We start from the raw sequence: 19,980 nt of genomic DNA on the forward strand, positions 1-19,980 counted from the left end.
CCGGGCACATAGAATGTTCATTTGCAGCATATTTGGCATCAAATTTCTGCCTTTCTGAGCTGTGAGAAGTGAATTATAACCATTACATTCTTGAGTGGCCTTTTGCATTAGAGCAGCCAAAAATGACTTATTAGGTGTCAGAAGGACCAAATTAGGTCTCCCCACAAGGTGTAAGCATTGTTTCCACACATCTGAGTTTGTTGACTGCTCTCTTCTGTTTTAGCGCCCAAATCGTCTGAATCATGTTAAATATGAATTTCACTGAGTTTAAACAGTGTTCTGCTGTTAATAATGACCGGGCAAATAGAATGTTCATTTGCAGCATATTGGCATCAAATTTCTGCCTTTCTGAGCTGTGAGAAGTGAATTATAACCATTACATTCTTTTAGTGGCCTTTTGCATTAGAGCTAGCCAAAAATGACTTATTAGGTGTCAGAAGGACCAAATTAGGTCTCCCCACAAGGTGTAAGCATTGTTTCCACACATCTGAGTTTGTTGACTGCTCTCTTCTGTTTTAGCGCCCAAATCGTCTGAATCATGTTAAATATGAATTTCACTGAGTTTAAACAGTGTTCTGCTGTTAATAATGACCGGGCAAATAGAATGTTCATTTGCAGCATATTTGGCATCAAATTTCTGCCTTTCTGAGCTGTGAGAAGTGAATTATAACCATTACATTCTTTAGTGGCCTTTTGCATTAGAGCAGCCAACATGACTTATTTAGGTGTCAGAAGGACCAAATTAGGTCTCCCCACAAGGTGTAAGCATTGTTTCCACACATCTGAGTTTGTTGACTGCTCTCTTCTGTTTTAGCGCCCAAATCGTCTGAATCATGTTAAATATGAATTTCACTGAGTTTAAACAGTGTTCTGCTGTTACTAATGACCGGGCAAATAGAATGTTCATTTGCAGCATATTTGGCATCAAATTTCTGCCTTTCTGAGCTGTGAGAAGTGAATTATAACCATTACATTCTTTAGTGGCCTTTTGCATTAGAGCTAGCCAAAATGACTTATTAGGTGTCAGAAGGACCAAATTAGGTCTCCCCACAAGGTGTAAGCATTGTTTCCACACATCTGAGTTGTTGACTGCTCTCTTCTGTTTTAGCGCCCAAATCGTCTGAATCATGTTAAATATGAATTTCACTTAGTTTAAACAGTGTTCTGCTGTTAATAATGACCGGGCAAATAGAATGTTCATTTGCAGCATATTGGCATCAAATTTCTGCCTTTCTGAGCTGTGAGAAGTGAATTATAACCATTACATTCTTTTGTGGCCTTTTGCATTAGACTCGCCAAAATGACTTATTTAGGTGTCAGAAGGACCAAATTAGGTCTCCCCAAAAGGTGTAAGCATTGTTTCCACACACCTTAGCTGTTGACTGCTCTCTTCTGTTTTAGCGCCCAAATCGTCTGAATCATGTTAAATATGAATTTCACTGAGTTTAAACAGTGTTCTGCTGTTACTAATGACCGGGCAAATAGAATGTTCATTTGCAGCATATCTGGCATCAAATTTCTGCCTTTCTGAGCTGTGAGAAGTGAATTATAACCATTACATTCTTTATGTGGCCTTTTGCATTAGACTAGCCAAAATGACTTATTTAGGTGTCAGAAGGACCAAATTAGGTCTCCCCACAAGGTGTAAGCATTGTTTCCACACATCTGAGTTTGTTGACTGCTCTCTTCTGTTTTAGCGCCCAAATCGTCTGAATCATGTTAAATATGAATTTCACTGAGTTTAAACAGTGTTCTGCTGTTAATAATGACCGGGCAAATAGAATGTTCATTTGCAGCATATCTGGCATCAAATTTCTGCCTTTCTGAGCTGTGAGAAGTGAATTATAACCATTACATTCTTTTAGTGGCCTTTTGCATTAGACTAGCCAAAATGACTTATTTAGGTGTCAGAAGGACCAAATTAGGTCTCCCCACAAGGTGTAAGCATTATTTCCACACATCTGAGTTTGTTGACTGCTCTCTTCTGTTTTAGCGCCCAAATCGTCTGAATCATGTTAAATATGAATTTCACTGAGTTTAAACAGTGTTCTGCTGTTAATAATGACCGGGCAAATAGAATGTTCATTTGCAGCATATTTGGCATCAAATTTCTGCCTTTCTGAGCTGTGAGAAGTGAATTATAACCATTACATTCTTTTAGTGGCCTTTTGCATTAGACTAGCCAAAATGACTTATTTAGGTGTCAGAAGGACCAAATTAGGTCTCCCCACAAGGTGTAAGCATTGTTTCCACACATCTGAGTTTGTTGACTGCTCTCTTCTGTTTTAGCGCCCAAATCGTCTGAATCATGTTAAATATGAATTTCACTGAGTTTAAACAGTGTTCTGCTGTTAATAATGACCGGGCACATAGAATGTTCATTTGCAGCATATCTTGGCATCAAATTTCTGCCTTTCTGAGCTGTGAGAAGTGAATTATAACCATTACATTCTTTTAGTGGCCTTTTGCATTAGAGCTAGCCAAAATGACTTATTAGGTGTCAGAAGGACCAAATTAGGTCTCCCCACAAGGTGTAGCAGTGTTTCCACAAATCTGAGCTTGTTGGACAGCTCTCTTCTGTTTTAGCGCCCAAATCGTCTGAATCATGTTAAATATGAATTTCACTGAGTTTAAACAGTGTTCTGCTGTTAATAATGACCGGGCAAATAGAATGTTCATTTGCAGCATATCTGGCATCAAATTTCTGCCTTTCTGAGCTGTGAGAAGTGAATTATAACCATTACATTCTTTTAGTGGCCTTTTGCATTAGAGCAGCAAAAAAGACTTATTTAGGTGTCAGAAGGACCAAATTAGGTCTCCCCACAAGGTGTAAGCATTGTTTCCACACATCTGAGTTTGTTGACTGCTCTCTTCTGTTTTAGCGCCCAAATCGTCTGAATCATGTTAATATGAATTTCACTGAGTTTAAACAGTGTTCTGCTGTTACTAATGACCGGGCAAATAGAATGTTCATTTGCAGCATATTTGGCATCAAATTTCTGCCTTTCTGAGCTGTGAGAAGTGAATTATAACCATTACATTCTTTTAGTGGCCTTTTGCATTAGACTAGCCAAAATTACTTATTTAGGTGTCAGAAGGACCAAATTAGGTCTCCCCACAAGGTGTAAGCATTGTTTCCACACATCTGAGTTTGTTGACTGCTCTCTTCTGTTTTAGCGCCCAAATCGTCTGAATCATGTTAAATATGAATTTCACTGAGTTTAAACAGTGTTCTGCTGTTAATAATGACCGGGCAAATAGAATGTTCATTTGCAGCATATCTGGCATCAAATTTCTGCCTTTCTGAGCTGTGAGAAGTGAATTATAACCATTACATTCTTTTAGTGGCCTTTTGCATTAGACTAGCCAAAAAAGACTTATTTAGGTGTCAGAAGGACCAAATTAGGTCTCCCCACAAGGTGTAAGCATTGTTTCCACACATCTGAGTTTGTTGACTGCTCTCTTCTGTTTTAGCGCCCAAATCGTCTGAATCATGTTAAATATGAATTTCACTGAGTTTAAACAGTGTTCTGCTGTTACTAATGACCGGGCACATAGAATGTTCATTTGCAGCATATTTGGCATCAAATTTCTGCCTTTCTGAGCTGTGAGAAGTGAATTATAACCATTACATTCTTTTAGTGGCCTTTTGCATTAGAGCTAGCCAAAATGACTTATTAGGTGTCAGAAGGACCAAATTAGGTCTCCCCACAAGGTGTAAGCATTGTTTCCACACATCTGAGTTTGTTGACTGCTCTCTTCTGTTTTAGCGCCCAAATCGTCTGAATCATGTTAAATATGAATTTCACTGAGTTTAAACAGTGTTCTGCTGTTAATAATGACCGGGCAAATAGAATGTTCATTTGCAGCATATCTGGCATCAAATTTCTGCCTTTCTGAGCTGTGAGAAGTGAATTATAACCATTACATTCTTTGAGTGGCCTTTTGCATTAGAGTAGCCAAAATGACTTATATATGTGTAAGAAGGACCAAATTAGGTCTCCCCACAAGGTGTAAGCAGTGTTTCCACAAATCCTTAGCTGTTGGACAGCTCCCTTCTGTTTTAGCGCCCAAATCGTCTGAATCATGTTAAATATGAATTTCACTGAGTTTAAACAGTGTTCTGCTGTTAATAATGACCGGGCAAATAGAATGTTCATTTGCAGCATATCTGGCATCAAATTTCTGCCTTTCTGAGCTGTGAGAAGTGAATTATAACCATTACATTCTTTTAGTGGCCTTTTGCATTAGAGCAGCAAAAATGACTTATTTAGGTGTCAGAAGGACCAAATTAGGTCTCCCCACAAGGTGTAAGCATTGTTTCCACACATCTGAGTTTGTTGACTGCTCTCTTCTGTTTTAGCGCCCAAATCGTCTGAATCATGTTAAATATGAATTTCACTGAGTTTAAACAGTGTTCTGCTGTTAATAATGACCGGGCAAATAGAATGTTCATTTGCAGCATATCTGGCATCAAATTTCTGCCTTTCTGAGCTGTGAGAAGTGAATTATAACCATTACATTCTTTTAGTGGCCTTTTGCATTAGAGTAGCCAAAATGACTTATTTAGGTGTAAGAAGGACCAAATTAGGTCTCCCCACAAGGTGTAAGCAGTGTTTCCACAAACCTTAGCTGTTGGACAGCTCCCTTCTGTTTTAGCGCCCAAATCGTCTGAATCATGTTAAATATGAATTTCACTGAGTTTAAACAGTGTTCTGCTGTTACTAATGACCGGGCAAATAGAATGTTCATTTGCAGCATATCTGGCATCAAATTTCTGCCTTTCTGAGCTGTGAGAAGTGAATTATAACCATTACATTCTTTTAGTGGCCTTTTGCATTAGAGCTAGCCAAAATGACTTATTTAGGTGTCAGAAGGACCAAATTAGGTCTCCCCACAAGGTGTAAGCATTGTTTCCACACATCTGAGTTTGTTGACTGTTCTCCTTCTGTTTTAGCGCCCAAATCGTCTGAATCATGTTGAAATATGAATTTCACTGAGTTTAAACAGTGTTCTGCTGTTACTAATGACCGGGCACATAGAATGTTCATTTGCAGCATATTTGGCATCAAATTTCTGCCTTTCTGAGCTGTGAGAAGTGAATTATAACCATTACATTCTTTTAGTGGCCTTTTGCATTAGAGCAGCAAAAAAGACTTATTTAGGTGTCAGAAGGACCAAATTAGGTCTCCCCACAAGGTGTAAGCATTGTTTCCACACATCTGAGTTTGTTGACTGCTCTCTTCTGTTTTAGCGCCCAAATCGTCTGAATCATGTTGAATATGAATTTCACTGAGTTTAAACAGTGTTCTGCTGTTACTAATGACCGGGCAAATAGAATGTTCATTTGCAGCATATTTGGCATCAAATTTCTGCCTTTCTGAGCTGTGAGAAGTGAATTATAACCATTACATTCTTTCAGTGGCCTTTTGCATTAGAGTAGCCAAAATGACTTATGTAAGAAGGACCAAATTAGGTCTCCCCACAAGGTGTAAGCATTGTTTCCACACATCTGAGTTTGTTGACTGCTCTCTTCTGTTTTAATGCCCAAATCGATTGATTCATGTTAAATATGAATTTCACTAAGTTTAAACACTGTTCTGCTGTTACTTATATGACCGGGCAAATAGAATGTTCATTTGCAGCATATTTGGCATCAAATTTCTGCCTTTCTGAGCTGTGAGAAGTGAATTATAACCATTACATTCTTTCAGTGGCCTTTTGCATTAGAGCAGCCAAAATGACTTATTTAGGTGTCAGAAGGACCAAATTAGGTCTCCCCACAAGGTGTAAGCATTGTTTCCACACATCTGAGTTTGTTGACTGCTCTCTTCTGTTTTAGCGCCCAAATCGTCTGAATCATGTTAAATATGAATTTCACTGAGTTTAAACAGTGTTCTGCTGTTAATAATGACCGGGCAAATAGAATGTTCATTTGCAGCATATCTGGCATCAAATTTTTGCCTTTCTGAGCTGTGAGAAGTGAATTATAACCATTACATTCTTTGAGTTGCCTTTTGCATTAGAGCAGCAAAAAAGACTTATTTAGGTGTCAGAAGGACCAAATTAGGTCTCCCCACAAGGTGTAAGCATTGTTTCCACACATCTGAGTTTGTTGACTGCTCTCTTCTGTTTTAGCGCCCAAATCGTCTGAATCATGTTAAATATGAATTTTATTGAGTTTAAAAAGTGTTCTGCTGTTACTAATGACCGGGCATGTAGAATGTTAATTTGCAGCATATCTGGCATCAAATTTCTGCCTTTCTGAGGTGTGAGAAGTGAATTATAACCATTACATTCTTTGAGTGGCCTTTTGCATTTTAACAGCCAAAATGAATTATTTAGGTGTCATAAGGACCAAATTAGATCTCCCCACAAGGTTTAAGCATTGTTTTCACACACCTTAGTTCATTGACTGCTCTCTTCTGTTATAGCGCCCAAATCATCTGAGTCATGTTACATTTGAATTTCACTGAGTTTAAACAGTGTTCTGCTGTTACTAATGACCGGCCTCATAGAATGTTCATTTGCAGCATATTTGGCTTCAAATGTCTGCCTTTCTGAGGTGTGAGAATTAAAGAATGTAATGGTTATATTTCGAGGGGCCTTTTGCATTAGAGCAGCCAAAATGACTTATTTAGGTGTCAGAAGGACCAAATTAGGTCTCCCCACAAGGTTTAAGCATTATTTCCACACACCTTAGTTCATTGACTCCTCTCTTCTTTTTTAGCGCCCAAATCGTCTGAATCATGTTACATTTGAATTTCACTTAGTTTAAACAGTGTTCTGCTGTTACTAATGACCGGGCATATAGAATGTTCATTTGCAGCATATTTGGCTTCAAATTTCTGCCTTTCTGAGGTGTGAGAATTGAATTATAACCATTACATTGTTTGAGTGGCCTTTTGCATTTCAGCAGCCAAAATGACTTATTTAGGTGTCAGAAGGACCAAATTAGGTCTCCCCACAAGGTTTAAGCATTGTTTTCACACACCTTAGTTTATTAACTGCTCTCTTCTGTTTTAGCGCACAAATCGTCTTTTTCATGTTAAACTTGAATTTCACTGAGTTTAAACAGTGTTCTGCTGTTACTAATGACCGGGCATATAGAATGTTCATTTGCAGCATATTTGGCTTCAAATTTCTGCCTTTCTGAGGTGTGAGAATTGAATTATAACCATTACATTGTTTGAGTGGCCTTTTGCATTTCAGCAGCCAAAATTACTTATTTAGGTGTCAGAAGGACCAAATTAGTTCTCCCCACAAAGTTCAAGCAGTGTTTCCACACACCTTAGCTGTTGGACAACCTGAGTGAAGTTGCCCCCCCCCCCCCCACCCTTTTCAAATCAGACAAATTTGGTGTCAAATGTTTGTGCTACGTTTGTGCTGGTTTGTGCAGCAAAATTTTTTGTTCGTGCCGGTATCATTTTAAAGATATAAACAAATGTTTCTAGAGGTCAAATAGTCAACCAGCCCCCCCACTTTCTTCAAATTAGACAAAATTGGTGTCAAACGTTTGTGCTACGTTTGTGCTGGTTTGTGCAACACATTTTTTTTATTTGTGCCGCTATAATTTTAAAGATATAAACGGCAGTACAAACAATGACTAACACAGTGAAAGTATGAACATGCACACACAGAGAGAGAAACCATTCCAATGTTACTTACAATCGTCCGTCCGTCCGTCCGTCTTCTTCCGCTTATCCGGGGTCGGGTCGCGGGGGAAGCAGCTTCAGTAGGGAGGCCCAGACGTCCCTCTCCCCAGCCACTTGGGCCAGCTCCTCAGGAGGAATCCCAAGGCGTTCCCAGGCCAGCCGGAAGACATAGTCCCTCCAGCGTGTCCTGGGTCTTCCCCTGGGCCTCCTCCCGGTGGGACGTGCCCGGAACACCTCACCAGGGAGGCGTCCAGGAGGCATCCTGACCAGATGCCCGAGCCACCTCAACTGGCTCCTCTCGACGTGGAGGAGCAGCGGCTCTACTCTGAGTCCTCCCCGGATGACTGAGCTCCTCACCCTATCTCTAAGGGAGAGCCCAGACACACTACGGAGAAAACTCATTTCAGCCGCTTGTATCCGGGATCTCGTTCTTTCGGTCACGACCCAAAGCTCGTGACCATAGATGAGGGTAGGAACGTAGATCGACCGGTAAATCGAGAGCTTCGCCTTTTGGCTCAGCTCTCTCTTCACCACAACGGATCGGTACAGCACCCGCTTCACAGCAGACGCTGCACCAATCCGCCTGTCGATCTCCCGCTCCATCCTCCCCTCATTCGTGAACAAGACCCCAAGATACTTGAACTCCTCCACTAGGGGCAGCACATCATCCCCAACCCGGAGAAGGCACTCTACCCTTTTCCGGTTCAAGACCATGGTCTCGGATTTGGAGGCACTGATCCTCATCCCGGCCGCTTCGCACTCGGCTGCGAACCGCTCCAGTGAGAGCTGTAGATCACGTCCTGATGAAGCCAATAGGACCACGTCATCCGCGAATAGCAGAGACGCAATCCTAAGGCCACCAAAACGGATCCCCTCAACACCTTGGCTGCGCCTAGAAATTCTGTCCATAAAAGTTATGAACAGAATCGGTGACAAAGGGCAACCTTGGCGGAGTCCAACTCTCACCGGAAACGAGTCCGACTTACTGCCGGCAATGCGGACCAGACTCTGACACCGGTCGTACAGAGACCTGACAGCCCTTATTAAAGGGTCCGGTACTCCATACTCCCGGAGTACCCCCCACAGGATCCCCCGGGGGACACGGTCGAATGCCTTCTCCAGATCCACAAAACACATGTAGACTGGTTGGGCAAACTCCCATGCCCCCTCAAGAATCCTGCTGAGGGTATAGAGCTGGTCCAGTGTTCCACGGCCAGGACGATACTTACAATCGCATCAGCAGAAACGCGAGGTCCGCGTCAGCCTTGCAGCCTTCTTTTTCTTCTGGCTCTCGCCATTCCGAAAAAGCTTGCCCGATGTTCACCCGTGTACGACTCCTCTCTCTGTCCAGAGCCCTTTTCCTCTTTCCTGCCTGCTCCGACATGGGCTTTCGCTGTTTTCTCACTGGTTCCACCATGATAACTGCACAAATATCGCCACTGCGCTAGCAACGAGCATGCCTTTCACTGGGGGCGTGTAGCAGTTCTCGCCGTAAAGCAAGACCGACTCTCGCGATGCACTAGACTTCTGAGCCTGTGGGTGCGAGTCGAGGGCTCCTGCAATTGCAAGTACGGTATTTCCCCACAGACCACCAAGGCGGCCGAGAAAACCTTTGTTCGACCTGAAATGACTCATTTAATCATCCAAAACGGTATCGAACAAATTAATTAACTGAAAAATGTTGCATACTATGCCTTTAAAATGAAAGCGGCACAAATGAAAAAATGTTTCTGCACAAACGTAACACAAACGTTTGACACCAATTTTGTTTGATTTGATGAAGGTGGGGGGGGCTGGTTGACCTTTTGACCTTTACCTTTTCATTAATATCTTCAAAACCAAAGCAGCACAAACAAAAAATTTCACTGCACAAACCAGCACAAACGGAGTCAAGTTAATGGCGTACCGCGAGCGAGCTATTTTTAGAACGTGACGTCACGAGACGTCATATCACGTGGTACGCGGTAGGGCAAGCTTGCGCTGTCCTCCGCTGTTTCGCTGTAAAAGAGCCGTGTGTTACCCTTGGTTTTACTCGGTAAAACGACTGCTTTTTCCAAGTCTAAGACCATGGTTTTTAAACATTGTTGCTATGGAACGTGCAATAGCGACTCGAGGTACACTGATCTTATGAAGATCATATGATATATGATATATATGATATGTCATATGATCATATGATATGATCTTATGATCATATGAAGGTTGTTTTCTTCATTAATCTCCCGAATTTCAAGACTGCCAAGGAGAAATGTGTGCGCTGGGTACACCGGTGCGGTCGGCCTACACAACAGTTCAACCCGGAAAAAATTACCAAATTCACGTACATATGTAGCAAGCATTTTGCTGGAGGAAAGGGCCCAACCGAAGAACATCCTGACCCAATTCCAGTGACATCAAGAAGTGAACAGGTAAGAGTTTTTTGAATACCATTCACCTTTGTCAACCGTGCAATCGAATGAAGCGCCTGCTACCATGATAGCATATAGGCTATCATGGCAACTGAGATGTAAACAGTTGTTTTGTAGCTACCTATTGGCAACATATACCCATTCCTGGATGGTGATTACAAACAGAAAAAAAATGGCCGACAACGCCATGAATGCCGAGCAGGGAAAAACAACGACTTACCGTTCGATCAACTTGGCCTGTTTTCCGGTCTTTTTAAGCCCTCGACACTCAAGCCATCGTTTGAGCTGAAGGTTGGTGTGTTCTTCGACAGTTCGACCAGTAAACCATAATATGGGACATCGTCTTGCGAAAGTTTAACGGCTGCAAAGTCGGTCATATCGCTGTTTCTGTTGCGCGTGTAATGGCTGGTGGCTACGGGCACTCTCTACCTGTTTGTCCTACCAAAGCGGCAAGGGCCGTTGCTCTTGAGATGGTGACGTCACGTGCGCGGTACGCCATTGACACCCATTTTGTCTGATTTGAAGAAGGTGGGGGGTCGGGTTGACCTTGAATGACCTCTAGAAACATTTGTTAATATCTTTAAAATTATAGCGGCACAAATGAAATTTTTGTTGCACAAACCAGCACAAACGTAGCACAAACGTTTGACAACAATTTTGTCTGATTTGAAGAAAGTGGGGGGCTGGTTGACCTTTTGACCTCTAGAAACATTTGTTTATATCTTTAAAATGATACCGGCAAAAAAAATTTTTTTTGCTGCACAAACGTAGCACGAACGTTTGACACCAATTTCGTCTGATTTGAAAAAGGAGGGGGGGCTGGTTGACCTTTTAACCTTCACCTTTTTATTAATAACTTCAAAGCCAAAGCAGCACAAACGAAAATCTTTGCTGCACAAACCAGCACAAATGGAGTCGAATTAATTGACACCCATTTCGTCTGATTTGAAGAAGGTGGGGGGGGGGGGGCTGGTTGACCTTTGATGACCTCTAGAAACATTTGTTTATATCTTTAAAATGATAGCGGCACAAACAAAAAATTTTGCTGCACAAACCAGCACAAACGTAGCACAAACGTTTGACACCAATTTTGTCTGATTTGAAGAGGGTGGGGGGGCCAACTTCACTCAGGTTTTGTACCTGCGAACATATTTGAAATAATAGAAACAATATATAATCAGGACCTGTGGCAGCCTGGCAAGGTCATTGTTTCAATTTCAATTTGTGAAACCTGGTGCCTGGTTTTTGGAAATAAATGTTAAGCTTGGAAAACAAGTATTTAGTTTGGAACTAAATATTTAGCGCATACCTAAATATTAAATTTTAGCAAAATATTTAGCCAACCAACAACATATTTAATTTGCAAGCTAAGTATTTAGTTTGCAAACTAAATATTTAGTTTTGAACTGTGATGTTTATAAATGTATGACTGACAGAGAAAGTATGATTGAAAAATTAACCCACATTTTTGTTCACTTTAAGACAAGATGTCAACCAATACTTCAGGTTTGCACATTCTAAACTGCAGTATGTGCAGTAAAATAATTTATCAAGATCAGAACTGCTCTACACAACACAAAATAAAAACAAACTAATCTATTATCTCACAGAAATAAAATGAAACAGTAACTGTACTGTTGAATGAGACTGGGGAAGATGTTTTAGCTAGAGAACTTTAGCTAGAAAATAACCTTTAGAGAATGTTTGCGTGACGAAATGATGTCTTGATAATGTATGCCAATGTGAAGATACCAGTGGAGAATAACAAATATATAACTGATATGTTATTTCATCATGCTTTAATAATGATAAAAAAGACTCAATTCTTGTATCATAGTTTGTGATACAGTAGAAAATTCCACCAGTTTTTATCGTGTAAAAGACAAGGCAAGATATCTGGTTATCTTTTAATTTAAAAATAACACCAATAAAGAGAATAAGAGAAATGTCAAACATGGTAAACAAACAAACAAACAAACAAACAAACAAAACAGTGTATCAACACTCTTGACACAAAGGTTTGGATCTTCTTCCTCCTTATGATGTTGTCCTCAGAAAGGATAGTCACTCCACAGACTGAAAGATAGAATGACACAGGGATGCAATGTGAGCTGTGGCATGTTGATATGGGCAACATGAGGCCCTTTTCCATTAAACCTCTAAAGCAACAGACTTTTCAAAAGCCTGGGGCTTTCAAAAGCCCACCTAGTGTTTGCACTTTCACCAAGCTTTACTTTCATGGAAAACAGACCCTGCTTTTGGTGTAGGACTTTTTAAAAAGCCTGAGGCCTTGCTCAATGGGCAGGGTTGTGTGCTGCAAGCCTCAACAGTCTGCCACAAATTATAAGGAACAGTGTGGAGATGACTAGTTTACAAACCTATTGATTTTATACCCTTAATTTATTTGTAAGTTATTTTTAGGCGAGAACGTACACCTCCAAACTTAATCTGTGCATTCAGTTCATCAAGCTTATCAGATCATTTTAATTTCTGCTCGGACTTCTCGGGACAGCAGAGACCCGCTGACAGGCTTGTCTCGCTGCAGAGACTGCGGGGAGAAACCCCTGTTGCTGCAGTGTTTATTCGACCAGACTGTCTGTGATTTCCCGCAGACTGGATCTGTTGTGGCTGAAAAGTGAATATAAAGCATTTACAAAGTTTGTGGGGAATATCTGCATACGGTTTGGCTAGGACTCTAAACCATCAGAACTCTAGGAAGAGTTCTGATGGCCCCAAACTTCTTCAATTTCAGGATTATGGAGGCCACTGTGACTGACTTTTATGTAAACCTAAGTTGGTGGACTGTGAACTATTTCACTATTTACAAACCATGAACCACAGGAAAAAAAGAAAAGATAAAAGACACTTCAGCTTTCTAGTTGCAGACAGGCACGTGTATTTAATTCAGATCCCCAGATTTAGCGAGGCTTTTTCATTTTACTCACACAAAGTTTTGTCTGAGTACACTGCCTGATCAAACCACTTAGTCTGTTTTGTGTATGTCTGTGTGTGTGTGCACAGAACAGCTGCTTTCCTGGAGACCTGCTCAGCGAGTACATCCAATAACCTATAAATATAATTTAGTTGTGATCAAAAGTCTGCGGTACTGTTTCAAAAAATCATCCTCGTCGTACTTGTCAAGTGTGAGGAAAAATTATACCCATTAAGCTCTAAAGTTTACAGAATAAAGGCAAGTTCTAGGACACCAGACATGGAGGACTGGAAATGAAGACCCCTGTAGTATGAGGTCTAGGAAGACTGAACATGTTCCTATCTGCACATATAGGAGAGGTGGTGGAACATTTGGCAGTATAAAGTTCCTGGGCATTCGCAGCTCCTCTGACTCATCTCTCCTGGACTGTGAACTCATTCAACCTGGTGAAGAAGGCCCAACAACGGCTCCTCTTCCTCAGGAAATGAAAACGGACTGGACTTTATACTCAGCTGTTAGCAATTTTTTTTAGTCCAACAATTGAAAACATTATGTGGTTAAACATACCAGCGTGGTATAGGAGTTGTGCAGCACAGGAGAGGAGATAATCATACCCCCCCCCCTCCCCCCAAAAAAAGAAAAAAAAAGAGTAAAGTATTTCAGAAAAAGGTCTCTACACCCTCTGGAGCTTCTTTCTTCAGTCACAAACTGAATAAATGGTCTTTACGAGGTCCAAACAGGACATGATGTCCCTTAACCACTGAATGTGTGTGTGGGACAATATCCCTCCTCCTTAATAGTATTGCACACCTAGCCAAAAGCGGGGGAAAAAAACTGTGTGCGGCCCTTGGTTGGAGTGAGACGTACATTATCTTCACCAGTGGTGACGAAGAGGGCAACCAGTGAGTTGGGTTCTAGCTCAAGATTAAGAATAAGGGACAAGGCTTGGAAGTCTTTCCAGGCTTGGCAAGTACAAAACATGTGGATAAGTGAGGTCTCACATCTCTTACATTTATCACATAAAGGATCAATGTTTGAGTACATATGAGATAATCTGGCTTTAGATACATAAGCCCTGTACACAACCTGAAATTGTAACAGGCAGTGACGCGCATAGAGAGATGCTGAAATTACCAGCCTGAGAATGGTATCCCATACATTGTTTGATAGTTGGATTTTTAAATCCTGGTCCCAAGCAGTTCTAATTTTATCCACAGGAGCCTGTTTTATGGCCATTAGTTTGTTAAATGACTGATATTAACCCCTTGCGTGATGGATGCAGAACAAGTAACATATTGGCGGTGGTCGCCGCTGTTGCCTCAGGGAAACTAGCCATCTGAGAATGGAGAAAATGTCTTGTCTGCAGGTATCTGAAAAAAATTGTGTTTGGTAGACTAAACTTTTCAGACAATTGTGTTAATGCTGTTATCAATAAAAAGATCTTTAAATTTCTTTATGCCCCTCATGTGTCACTCTTGGAATGCAGTCAGATAATGAAAGAAAAGATTAGACAGAATAGGACTAATGAGAGCGAAATCATGGAAACCGAAATGCTTCCTGAACTGAGCCCACACTCTAATTGTATGCCAAACCGTTGGACTATCAGTCCATTTACCCGGGGGAAAGGCAGCGGGGATCCAAGCAGCGCCAGAATGCGAATATTTCAACTCCATCCTCATCCATTTGAACTGTCAGCTTGATCGAAAAAGTGTAACCAGAAAGTAATACAATGTATATTAGCAGCCCAATAGTATCCATCCATCCATCCCTCCATCCGTTTTCCTACACGCTTATCCCTGTTTGGGTCGCGAGGGGTGCTGGTGCCTATCTCCAGCTGTCAATGGGCAAGAGGCCCATTGACAGCTGGAGTTGATCCAGCGTTGATCCAGCGAACAAGAGATGTAGATAGGGGGGACCAGTGCATCAAGCTCTCTTTCGCATGGTTTGCTAGAGTGTAAAAGTTTTCTTTAAAGAGACACTTATAACTGTAACTTATTTTTGCCTCTGCCTCTCCGTTCGCTCGGACGCATTTTTCTCTGCTCACTGCTTGCTCGCATTTTCCTGCCTTTCACTTTTTATCTCCTTTTTTATCTCTTAGACAAAACTACAGAAAGTTTGATTTATTTAGATTTATTTATTTTTTTATTTCTCTCTTTTTTTCTCTCTTTTGTTTATCTTTTTCCCCGTGTGGACTATTTTAATTTTCAGATAATCCACACAAGATGCCTCTTCACACCCCAGAGGAGTCAGTTCTCAGCAAAAACACTGTTATGGAAAGAATTCATGAAGTAGATATGGAGAAGAACCACCCGATTCCAAAGATGCCTGCCTTTTAGCACAGACGACTTTGACACACTTCTACAGAAAATAGCTGCTATGGAGCTGAAAATCCGCCGACTCAAAGTGAATTATGATGTAAACGCTGCGTATGGAAATGAAACAACACTGCCTGTGATTCCAAACGGTGACCACCAGCCCAACAACTCAGCGAACAAACAGTTCCCTGAGGAAAATGAGAATCCCTGGACTACTCTGGGTGCAAGGCCAAAAGATCACAAACCCCACACCTAGACAAAGAAAACTGGCCGATACTACAGAGAAGTGTCCCAAAAAAAGTGAAACAACAGCTGGTCCAGACTGCATCCACCTACCCTTTTTCTCCACAAAGCCCAGATGTTCCTTTTCTGGAAACATGAACAAAGTTTTTAAGATTGGCCTACAGTCGACATCCTCTCCACATAGCCATTCTGACAACCCCAGCTCTTTGACTAAACCAGAACCTTCCAAAGGCTGAAGAGCCCCAGATCCTCCCCCTCAACGTATCACCGAACATGCCTGTGCTCAGGACCTTCAGATAACTTCTCTGTGATACACACCAGACTCTAGCAGCAACCTTTTCAGACATGACAGTTTCCAGCATCAGCTTGGGCCTTCTGTCAGAGATTATGGAATATCTGTGATGATACATGGCAGAAATAAGGAAAACAAAAGAATAACAAACAGTAATACACAATCATACTTAAAAGTCATAAACTGTCAGATGCAACCTGCCACAGAGACGATATCAACCACTAAGTCATATAAACTGGTTTTATTAAACATTAGATCTGTGTCAGGAAAATCCCTTTTAATGAATGACTTAATCACTGACAATAATTTGGTGTTATGTTTCTAACAGAAACATGGTTACATGAATTTAATGAAGCAGCTATTCTGATGGAGTCGACTCCTCCAAACTACAAATTTCTTTGTGAGAGCAGACAGCAAAGGAAAGGTGGAGGAGTGGCAACATTGTTTAATGATTCACTAAAGTGTAAAAATGTGCTTTTGGGAAAATATGACTCTTTTGAACATTTGGATCTCCAGGTAAAGAGCCCGGTACAAACTATGTTTCTGAATGTTTACAGGCCTCGTAAGTCCACATCACACATTTTTAATGATCTTAGAGATTTCCTATCTGTGATATGCGTTGATTATGACTGTTAAATTATTGTGGGAGACTTCAACTTTCATGTTGACAACCCTGAAGACAGAAGTGTAAAAGAACTGTGTGACACACTTAGAAACTTTGGTTTAACTCAACATGTTAAACCAAAGCCTGTAATGAATTGGCTAACTTCATTACTGAGAAAATCCTAAAGATTAGAGGATCAGTTTGTACATCCATATCAACTCCAGAACCAAAACTGTATCCAACTAGATCTTATCTTGACAAAATGTCCCAATTTAGCCAAATAAACTACAAAAGCTTACAGGAGATCATTCAGCAGCTAAGTTCCTCCTCCTGCTGCCTTGATGTTCTACCCACAGCTTTCTTTAAGAAAGTTCTGCCTGTCATAGCATCTGATTTGACTCAGATAATAAACACGTCCCTTCTGTTAGGTGTTTTCCCCCAGTCCCTTAAAACAGCAATTATCAAACCACTGCTGAAAAAGAACAATTTGGACAAACTACTACTCCAGAACTACAGGCCCATCTCAAACCTCCATTTTACCAGTAAGATTATTGAATAAGCTGTATTTCAACAATTAAACACCTTCTTAGCAATGACCAGCCGCTTTGATGTGTTCCACACTGCAAAAACGGATCTAAAAATAAGTAAAATGTTCTTAAAATTTGTGTTTTTGTCCTAGATTTGAGCAGGTAAATAATATTATCTGCCAATGGTATGAGTATTCTGACTCCTAAAATAAGATAATTAGACATCCTGCACTTGAAATAAGATGATGGAGATGAGTTGTTCCTATTTTAAGAGCAAAAGTCTTATTCCATTGGCAGATCATCTTATTAACCTGCTCAAATCTAGGACAGATACACTCATTTAAAGAAAATATTACTAATTTTTAGTTCCGTTTTTGCAGTGCAGTCAGGTTTCCGTGCTCACCACAGTACAGAGACCGCCCTTATCAAGGTGTTTAATGACATCCATATAAATACAGACTGTGGAAGAACCACAGTGCTGGTATTGTTGGACCTTAGTGCTACATTTGACTCATACTCTCATACTGTTGATTACTCCATTCTGTTAGAACGCCTGGAAAACTGTGTCAGCCTTTCTGGTACAGCACTCGACTGGTTTAAATCCTACTTAAAAGACTGGAACTTTTTTGTGTCAGTAGGTAACTTTACATCAGAGATGACAACAATCACATGTGGGGTTTCCCAAGGGTCCATCCTGGGTCCCATCCTCTTCAATAGCTACATGCTCCCTCTAGCTCAGATCATAAAAACAACATCAGCTACCATAACTACCCAGACAACACACAGCTCTACATCACCATGTCACCAGGTGACTATGAACCAGTTCAAGCACTGAGTAAATGCTTAGAAGAAATCAATGCATGGATGTGTGTGTAGTGATGGTCTCAGACCTGAACCTCCAAAAGCATCTAGAGACAATTACAAGGTTGGCTCTCTATCACCTGAAGAACATTTCCAGGATTAAAGGACTAATGTCTCAACAGGATCTGGAAAAACTAATCCATGTATTTATGTTTAGTCGGATTGATTACTGCAACAGTGTTTTCACAGGTCTGCCTAAAAAGTGGATCAGACAGCTGCAGCTGATCCAGAACGCTGCTGCCTACGTCCTCACTAAGACTAAGAAAGTAGAGCACATCACCCGGTTCTAAAGTCCTTACACTGGCTCTCTGTATTTCAGAGAATAGACTTCCACTGGGAAAATCCTCCTGTTAGTCTATAAATCCCTAAATGGCTTAGCTCCTAAATACATCACAGACTTGTTATCAGTGTATCAACCCTGCAGACCACTCAGGTTGTCTGGCTCCAGCCTTCTCTGCATACCTAGAACCAGAACCAAACACGGAGAAGCAGCATTTAGTTCCTATGCTTAACTTATCTGGAACAAACTTCCAGAAAACTGTAAAAGTGCTGAATGCCTGAGTTCTTTTAAATCAAGATTAAAAACCTTCAATCCTTAAAGAAAACAAAATAGGATTCACAAATACAGAACAGTGACTGAAGTTTTAAGTTTAAATTCATCATTAGTTCAACTTTGTAGTCCAATTGTTTTTAATATTTACTGTGAATGCAGTAGGCATTCACAGTTCTTGAGATCCTGTTTCTCTTTATTACTGTGAATGCAGTAGGCATTCACAGTTATTGAGATCCTCTTTTGCGTTTTTACTGTTTAAAGTTTGATTCGCTTCTCCTCCTACAATTTTTCTCCGATTTCAACCATTCAACTTTTAAACTATTCAGCTTCTTCTGGAATCGATGGCTATATCTTTTTGTACTTTTAACTTTTCAACTTTTTAAAATATTCAGCTTTTTCTGCAAATTTTCAGCTTTTTTTTCTCCCATAGGAAATGAATGCAATTCACAAAAACTCCGCTCATTTCAGCTGCTTTTTGACAGCTTACTGCTTCAGCCTACTTTCAGCTAGAAACGCCATTCAACTTTTAAAATGTAGTGATATCTTTCAGCTTTATGGTCTATTTCAGCTTTTTCATATCTTTTACCATTTTCATATAGTACCTCCTTAAAATAATTTTGGCTTTTCAAAAAATTCATCAAATAACATGCGTTGCTATGGTCGTCAAGGAGGCAGTTATAGAGTGCGCATTCTAGAAATTCAACAAATTCTTCATCTCCGAACAACTTCTTCTCACTCGCTCAATTTTCAACCTATCCACATAAATTATACATCAAAACGTAGGAATTTTTGTCTGGATTCAGGAAATGTAACCCTCATTGGTGTGGCATTTATAGATTTTTCACAAATCACCTCAGAGCGACACAAACCCGAAACCTCCCCCATTCATTTCCTATGGAGCGGTTTTGAAAAATGACGTCTGAAAATCCAAAACATCACACGTTTTCGCATCGTCGCTACTCCTAAACCGTTTGATGTACAGGCATGAGACTTTCACATATGAATGTCCCAACCCTTCTGGCACTCACAAAAAAGGAATTTTGTGGATAACTGTTACGGTTTTTCCGCAGGAACAATTTGTTCGGGAGTAGCGAATTTGCAAAATCCTGAAGACGCTTTGGACCTCCATCACCCCAAATGATCCACTTTTTTACATCGTCGCTGTGCCTACACCGATTTTTGTACAAACATAAAAATGAGCAACATAGTCCTCAAAATCCTGCTGATACTCACAGTGAAATAATTGTTTTGATATCTCTTATACTTTTTCAGCTAGAGCGATTTGTTCGGGACTGTTTTTAGAGGATTTTGCAAATTCCTTAAAAAACCCCTTTAGTTCATAATTTTTTACGCCTTTATTAAACTTTTTCCAGCAAAAAACGATAGGTTTTTCTTCTTCCCCTATCCGTTACGAACTAAACGCAGAAAAAAATACGTCTCTACCATTTAGGGATCAGGAGATATGAAGCGTTGTTCGGGGCAAAGTTCTCCATTATAATCAAATGGGACTTATTGTGAGCAAAGTCTCTGCACTTCGGTAGACTGGCCGCTGCAGGTGTGTGAGTGAGTTTCCATGACGACGGAACTCTG

General features: G+C 40.6%; 1 protein-coding gene across 2 annotated transcripts in view; it reads right to left on the reverse strand.

Annotated features, from left to right (window-relative positions):
- Positions 1-11,845: 11,845 nt before the first annotated feature.
- pold4 (DNA polymerase delta 4, accessory subunit) overlaps positions 11,846-19,980 on the reverse strand; it is a 66,713-nt gene continuing 58,578 nt past the window's right edge. For both annotated transcript variants that reach the window (XM_036131037.1, XM_036131036.1), the window contains exon 5: positions 11,846-12,139. In XM_036131037.1, coding sequence (XP_035986930.1) covers positions 12,115-12,139 — 25 coding nt within the window. In that variant the 3' untranslated portion in view covers positions 11,846-12,114. The remainder of the gene's footprint in view (positions 12,140-19,980) is intronic.

Source organism: Fundulus heteroclitus, unplaced genomic scaffold (assembly GCF_011125445.2).
Source record: "Fundulus heteroclitus isolate FHET01 unplaced genomic scaffold, MU-UCD_Fhet_4.1 scaffold_407, whole genome shotgun sequence".
In the NCBI taxonomy this organism is placed as follows: domain Eukaryota; kingdom Metazoa; phylum Chordata; class Actinopteri; order Cyprinodontiformes; family Fundulidae; genus Fundulus; species Fundulus heteroclitus.